Genomic DNA, 7,112 nt, shown 5'->3' on the forward strand with positions numbered 1-7,112 from the left:
GGTTGGAGGTGTTTGTATAGGGCGGTGTAGGGGGTGGAATTTCCTGGGATATAAACTACAACTATTCTGTCGGATTCGTTATGGGCCGCAGAGTAAAACCTAAATAATTGGTCCCATTCCGCAGCGGAAGGACCGGAGGGAGATGAATGTGGAGAAGGGGTTGGAATTTGGTCAAGGGAAGGAGGTGGAATTAGGTCTTCGAGAGTTAGGGGGAGGGAACCGTTCTGAGATGGGGGGAAGGGAATATTGAAGGATGTCAAGGATTGAGGGATCAAGGATGAACGAGATGGATAAATCTAAGGGGAGATCTTCGGGAGGGACAGGAGAATAGAAAATTTCGGTATTATAATTATCAGTCGCTATCTGGACGAGCTCAGGTTCAGTCTGGCGGGCCCACGGACTTCTGCGAACGCATGGATTTCGTGTCCGTGAGCGGGTGGCTTTCGCGGAACCACGAATGCGCACTATAATAGGAGCGAGGGAGAAAATGATATATATAAATGTATAGTCAAACAAAACTTACTATTTGGTTGAATCAGAGAGAATGATATGCGAGAGGCTGAGATGGTTGCACAGTCCTCGTCCTGGTTGGAAAGAGTTCTGGACCGGGCCGGCGATTCAATTGGATTCGGAGATGGAGCGAAGAGTCGGTTGGAGAAGTCAATTTGAACCGATACTTGACCCACCGCTCAATTGTGTATGAGTCGCAACAATTATTGACAATGCTTGACACTGAGTTAACAGTAATAAAAATGAATTTCGCGATGCGCGATCTGGACTGTCTCGGTTCTGGAAAAATATACGCCCGATTTTAACTGTTTCAGTAAAAGGTTTCATTTGCTTCAAACAAAATGACAAATGCGATTGGTCAATTTCGATGGACTAACTGGCCAGTTAAATTAACTGAGCTTGGTGACAGTGGCCCTAAACGTTCTAAACCTTAAGCCATAAGAAATGGACGAATGACAGTCGACTATTCTCCTCGGATTCGACTGTAATTGGTCAATTTCTTACGGCTTAAGGTTTAAAACACCTATTGTAGATCCGGACTTACGGCATTTTTGCCGGAAAGATTTTTGCGCATGCGCGGAAGATTTTTCAGTGACTAGGGCTGCGGTCCACTTGACGCTACAAACGTTTCGAAGCATTGGCTGCGTTCAGCAGACTCAACAGTTTTGCAACCGTTTTTTGATTATCTGCTGAGATAGGAAATCAGCGCGAAGGAAACTTCCAACAGTTGCAAAACAAACGTTCTGCTGAACGCACCCATTCTTTGATTAGTCAATTCGTAAAATTCTTTGTTCTGATTGGTCGCTCAAACACTTCAAAGCGTTTGTAGCGTCAAGTGGACCGCAGCCTAGATGGAACAACATTGAATATCGCTCGTTGCATCCAATCAGCATCCAATGTGCAGCAGTGTGCAGGGGACAACGTTGAAAAGAGTATTTAATGTAGTCTTGTGAAATCGTATATTTATAATAGAATTTTTTATATAAGATAAATAATAATTTAAGTTATTTACTTCGGATTTTAATGATATATTCATTTGGTGAGTTTTTGTGTAAAAGATTCTGAAGTATCATTACTTGACCTGAACATTTTTTAAGGTTAGGAAACTTGTCATTAAACTCTTTAAATAAGGTTTGAATTAAACATTTACCTGAAATAAATTTAAATTTTTTTTATTCAGATTGAATTCAAATTGAACATAATTATATATGAAATTTGTATTTTAATACAAGTTGATATGATCCCATATAAATTTTCTCGATTGACTGATGCCAAAAAATGAGTACTCGAGTATTGAATGACATTCATAATGATTTAAAACAACTTATAACAGCGCTTACATCATTCGAGGTATGTGTGCAGTTAAGTTGATGTTTATGACATGTGTGAGGAAATAATGACAACTTATAAAATACAATTTTTACATACACAGGAAGATGAAGAAGGATTTCGGATATGCGAACGATTTTGTTTGTCAAATATTAAACACCATCGCTACCTTTCTATTGATAGTCATGCAACCAAGGAAGCAATAAATGCACTGGTTACTAAATTTTCCATCCATGGAAAATATGAGGTTGCTAAAAAGTTTCAGGAACTGATTGATTCCTTCTTGTCTAGTTTTGACTTTGAGCAACATCCACAGTATGATCTACAGTGGTATTTGTTGACATTTTTGTTAGATTTGTCCACTGAAACACATAAGTCTAACTTAGATAGCTTAAAACTCACACGTGGAGAACACAGCTTTAATGCAGGTACTGGAAATGAAGATAGCGTTACAGATGAAATAGATTGGGCACAGTATTTAAAGGAGGGCCAGGAAAATTTCTTTTGTAATTATAAAAGCGATGATAGCGAGAGTGTAGGTATTCATGCAAGGAATACAAAGGTAAATTTGTCTCATTTATATTATTGTTTTTAATTCTTGTATTTGTATAGGAATGGTCTGATTTAACGGAAGAAGGGACTGATGAAAATGATATTTCTTTGCCAACACAAATATGTAATATTCAATTAGATATTGCACAGCCTCCCAAAGTTTCTGATAGTGCAGCAGATAAATTCTCCCTGGCATTAGAACAAAATCTTGAATCTAGGAAGTGGTTCTTATCAAATGTTCAAACCGATTGGTGGAACAATCTAAAATGTCAAAAGTATCCTATTATTAAACGATCTTGTGACACCAGTATATGTGACATATGGTATTTTTTATTTTTGTATTACTTTTTTTGTTAAATTATTTCATGTAAGAGACAATAGTTAAATATGATATGTAAATCTGTACTTATAGGCATGAGACCAATTTGTCAGCCGTGTATAAAGTGGCTACTCTCAGTGAATATCAAGTATGCAGAGAATTGTTATGGATGTTTTACATTCAAACATCAATGGTAGTATTTCAAGAGATTAGTGAATCAAAATTCTCGATACGTTCGGATATATCTATACCGAGTTTGACAACTGTGCGTTGTTTTTATCATTTTCAAGTTTTGTGCAATCTTTCATTACATATTATATCGAATTATTATATTGTTTGCATACTACTTTCAGACTGCTTTTAAAAGTATCTTAACACCGTTCTGCGAGTATTTTTCAATGATGTATGATATTGAAAAATTTGGATCTGATTTACAATTAACTTATGACCAAGAATCAGAACTTCAAAGTCCTCCTTTGACCTATGAAGCATATAATGCTGCACTTAGGCAATATCTATATGAATTTAAGACTGAAGTGGTTAATATGGAAAAAGATATTATGAAGCAAGGTATGTTTATACATTTGTTTGTTTTATAGTCTTAATAGTAAATACTTTTTTGTATTCTAGAAAATTGCAATACGTTCTTATCTTTATCAGCTAAGCTGAGAAGACATTTGAATATTATAAAAATTATCCATGATATACATCAGAATATTGTAACTGATTGGAAAGTCAACCCTAATTGGAAATGCGCATCTCGACTGTTATCATCTTTATATTATGAAATGCAAAATTCTTATAGTCGGGAAAGAACAAATATTTGTATAAATTTGTATTTACGTAGCCTTACTGTTTATCTTAACATAATCGATACATGGCTAAGTGAAGGACGATTAGAAGATTGGCGAGATGAATTTATAATTGTGAGGTACAAGTGAAAAATAAATAGTTAGAATTAAAATTTTGCCATAATAATTCACCATATATATTTTTATGCTTATTTTTATGTCTATTATTATAGGGTCACAGAGGATGAAAATAATGAACAAATTGAAAAATTTACGATTCGATTATCCGATAATATCTGCTTAACAGACCCAATTATGCAATTTTTATTGCAAAAAGTGCAACATATGGGTCACAGTATTGAATTACTTGTATCTTTAGACCGAATTACCGATATATGGAGAATGGATAATGAGGATAATGGTCTCTAATTGTGATAAATATCTTATATCATTATTTTTTTTATGTTATAAACTTATATTTCATTATAATTTATTACAGATATGAGGATCTCATTAAACATTGAACTACAAAATAAATTGTTATTCGAAATATCTAAGTATAGTCTACCAGTGGAAGAAACAGATACTGCACTGCAATTAGATGAAATATTCCTACAAGAACATGATGCTGATATTGAAAAGAATATAATACAACAATTATCAACTTTACACAATCCATTTCTTATGAAAGCCATGGAAGATTACATGCCTTGTGAATTATATAAAAATGATACAGTGGATGCTCATGTGCATAATACTCATGATTCTAAAACAAAGCAAGACCAGATACATAACTTATACAAAGAGTATGTATATGTATTTATTAACAGGATAATCTATACATTAAAATAATATTTTTTTTCTTTGTAGACTACAAAAGATAAAGTATATATTGCCAATGCAAAACATTTTGGAGAAAACATTATCTGAGATTTTAATGTTACGTTATAACAGTGCTAGCATATTAGTAAAAAATATTATGATTGATGAATACAAGCTGCAAACACATTTGAAGCTACTGAGGTTTGTTTATATGATGGAAGCTGGACACGTTATGAACAAATTCTATCAAATGTTGTTTTACGAGGTAAAAAGAGAAAGATATTAGTCTTTTAAGATAATACTTTTTGTGTGTAACATAATTATCAATTTTAGATCGAAAATAATCAAATGTGGGCTAATTCGTATTTTCTGTCATGTCTTCTTGAAGAAATATTTTCCCAATATTGGCCAAATACAAGTTCTCGCTGGTCGGTTACGGTTCATGGCAATATCAGTACTCGTCAAGTATTACAAGCTGTAAATAGTATAACACTGCATTATACAGTAGAATGGCCTATAAGTATTGTATTGACTAAAAAAGTTTTGGAAAAATACAATGAAATATTTAGATTTCAATTGAAATTAAAATGGGCCTTGTGGACATTAAATAACTTAAGATTTTGTGGTAAATAATGACTACGGTTTAAAGTACGATATGCTTTAGCGACATATTTGTATTGTTTCATCTCTTTTTTTCAGATCTAGAAGATTCTAGATCGTCATGTATAAAAGATAGATTGGAACAATTTCAGATAAGACGTCTTGAGAGCTTGAGATTTTGGTTGTTGCACGCGATAGGATCTATACATACATACCTGTCCGGTCAAGTATTACAGAGCCTGGGTTTTATATTAGAAAAAGTTCTAACTCAGGCAGATAGCCTCGATACTATTATATCAGGTAATGATCGTGATTATCTTCAAGGGAGGACAAATTTCTCATATTATTGCATGATTACTATAAAATGTAACGTTTTCTTTCAAGAAAGAAAATGTTGGGTGGAATAGCCTTAATAAACATAAGCGGTTTTTTGCAGTGCATAATGAATACTTGAGCAAAGTTCATGAGCATTGTTTGTTAACAGAGGAATTTAAAGATTTAATGACAACTATAAATAATGTATGTACATCTATTGGGTGACTAAATAACGGCAGAATATCAATTTATATAGTATTTATTTATCACTTAATTATGTTTCAGATGATCGAAATGTGTATTCACATACGAGATCGATGGTCACGCAAAAAATTATTGTTAGCTGCTACAGAATTGGATGTGATGGAGCACAATTACATAAAGTACCATACGTATCTTGCCTTAGCTTTGCACAATGCAGTACAACATAAGGATGCGGATTATTGTAAGTTTTACAATTTATTAGCCGTACTTAACGTATTTCAATATAGTTGCCCATAGTTTTGCAGTCAATTGATCATTTATAAATATTATTAAAACAATTGTCAATCATTATAATGTTGAAAACAAAAAATGTGTTCAATTATTTTTTCAAATTAATCACTGAAAGATATCAATGTGATTAATATATACTGACATATTGAAGCCTAAATATCATATACCCGAAAAATATTAACTAGTAGATGTTAAATTGTTGCATGATCATTAACAGTATTGCTTCATAACATCCTTCCCTTGCTTTATTTACAGTGACTGCCTTAAGTTCAGCCTTTAATTGCAGTATGCCGTGTGCTTAATTCTGTATTAATAGAATATCAACTCTTATCGATTTAATAACACTACCAGTGTGCACATCTTGATTTTTCCATTTGGAATTAACGACATCAATTTCATTTCACTTATATCAATCATTGCTTTATACTACAACAATATACATGTAGTATTTAGCCGTTATTTTTCTAGATCAATGTATATTATTACTTCGTTTATGATTAATTATAATTATTTATACTAATTATTTTTTTATACAAACTTGTGTAAAAATTTGTAATATTTATAACATAAGAATTATGTATTTATTTTTTAATACAACTGTTTTTGTACGTATAATCAAAACAAAAATGTTATTTTATCTTTTAGAATAAAAATTGTTCGAAATTATATTAACTCTTCTATCATTGTGTATGATTATCAGTACGATTGTTATTCAATGTGTCAACTTTCAATATCCTGTTTCCTTATCCGATCCTTTCCAGATAAATTGATGCCACCGTCTGCAGCCTGTATCGATAGTAAATTATTCGAAGATAGTGACAAATTTATTAAACTTATTACTGATCTTAGTCGAACCTTATTAACAGAAATCGCGCACCAAAGTTTACCACCATCAGGCATTCCCCTATCAATCCCGAAGTTAATTTACGAAAGGACTTGGCAAATGAGGTAAAAAAATGTGACTATATTGTATAGATATTTTAGTTAAAGTTTATACAATTACTAACTTGAAAAGTTTTAGTTCAGAATCATTGTTACCTGTTGAAGTATCCTTAAATGAGTATGAACAAACCTTTTCTTACATGCGCTGGTATCAATATGAAGAACAATTCTTTGTTCTAAATTCCTCATCATGTACCTTACGCGACGAGATAAAAAAATATCATCGCTAATTCATAACATTGTAAGGAGTATTTTAAGCGGATATATAAAAATAAAAATATATTCAATAATATTATTTCAAATACAATGAAACATCTATGATGATTTAATAAAGTCACGCAATTTAGATAAAAAATTGCGAACTGTACATAACTTTTAGATTCTAAAACTAGAAGAACGTAAATATAATAAAATGTATATATATATATATATATATA

At 32.1% G+C, this 7,112-nt stretch overlaps 1 protein-coding gene across 2 annotated transcripts; it reads left to right on the plus strand.

Moving 5' to 3' along the window:
* The first annotated feature begins 1,733 nt into the window (after positions 1–1,733).
* On the plus strand, positions 1,734–6,943 carry Grip128 (gamma-tubulin complex component 5). 2 transcript variants are annotated; one of them, XM_018449634.1, is made up of 15 exons: positions 1,734–1,860; positions 1,943–2,374; positions 2,452–2,714; positions 2,804–2,975; positions 3,064–3,280; positions 3,341–3,641; positions 3,735–3,922; positions 4,001–4,307; positions 4,372–4,588; positions 4,657–4,948; positions 5,023–5,223; positions 5,360–5,442; positions 5,524–5,683; positions 6,495–6,681; positions 6,755–6,943. In XM_018449634.1, exons 1-15 carry the CDS (start codon positions 1,789–1,791, stop codon positions 6,903–6,905), a joined length of 3,243 nt encoding a protein of 1,080 aa, XP_018305136.1. In that variant the 5' UTR covers positions 1,734–1,788; the 3' UTR covers positions 6,906–6,943. The 2 variants fall into 2 exon arrangements, with proteins under 2 accessions (XP_018305136.1, XP_018305135.1); XM_018449633.1 differs by lacking the exons at positions 6,495–6,681; positions 6,755–6,943 and adding an exon at positions 5,989–6,216.
* Positions 6,944–7,112: the final 169 nt, after the last annotated feature.

This window comes from Mycetomoellerius zeteki, unplaced genomic scaffold, assembly GCF_001594055.1.
Source record: "Mycetomoellerius zeteki isolate Tzet28-1 unplaced genomic scaffold, Tzet1.0 scaffold25, whole genome shotgun sequence".
NCBI classification, from domain to species: domain Eukaryota; kingdom Metazoa; phylum Arthropoda; class Insecta; order Hymenoptera; family Formicidae; genus Mycetomoellerius; species Mycetomoellerius zeteki.

Excerpts from the sequence above, each read along its gene's own strand:
- Grip128 (XM_018449634.1), top strand. The coding sequence starts at position 1,789 with ATGAGTACTCGAGTATTGAATGACATTCATAATGATTTAAAACAACTT. Across the intron at positions 2,715-2,803 it reads ACCAGTATATGTGACATATG|GCATGAGACCAATTTGTCAG; the intron begins GTATTTTTTATT and ends CTGTACTTATAG. Across the intron at positions 5,443-5,523 it reads TAATGACAACTATAAATAAT|ATGATCGAAATGTGTATTCA; the intron begins GTATGTACATCT and ends ATTATGTTTCAG.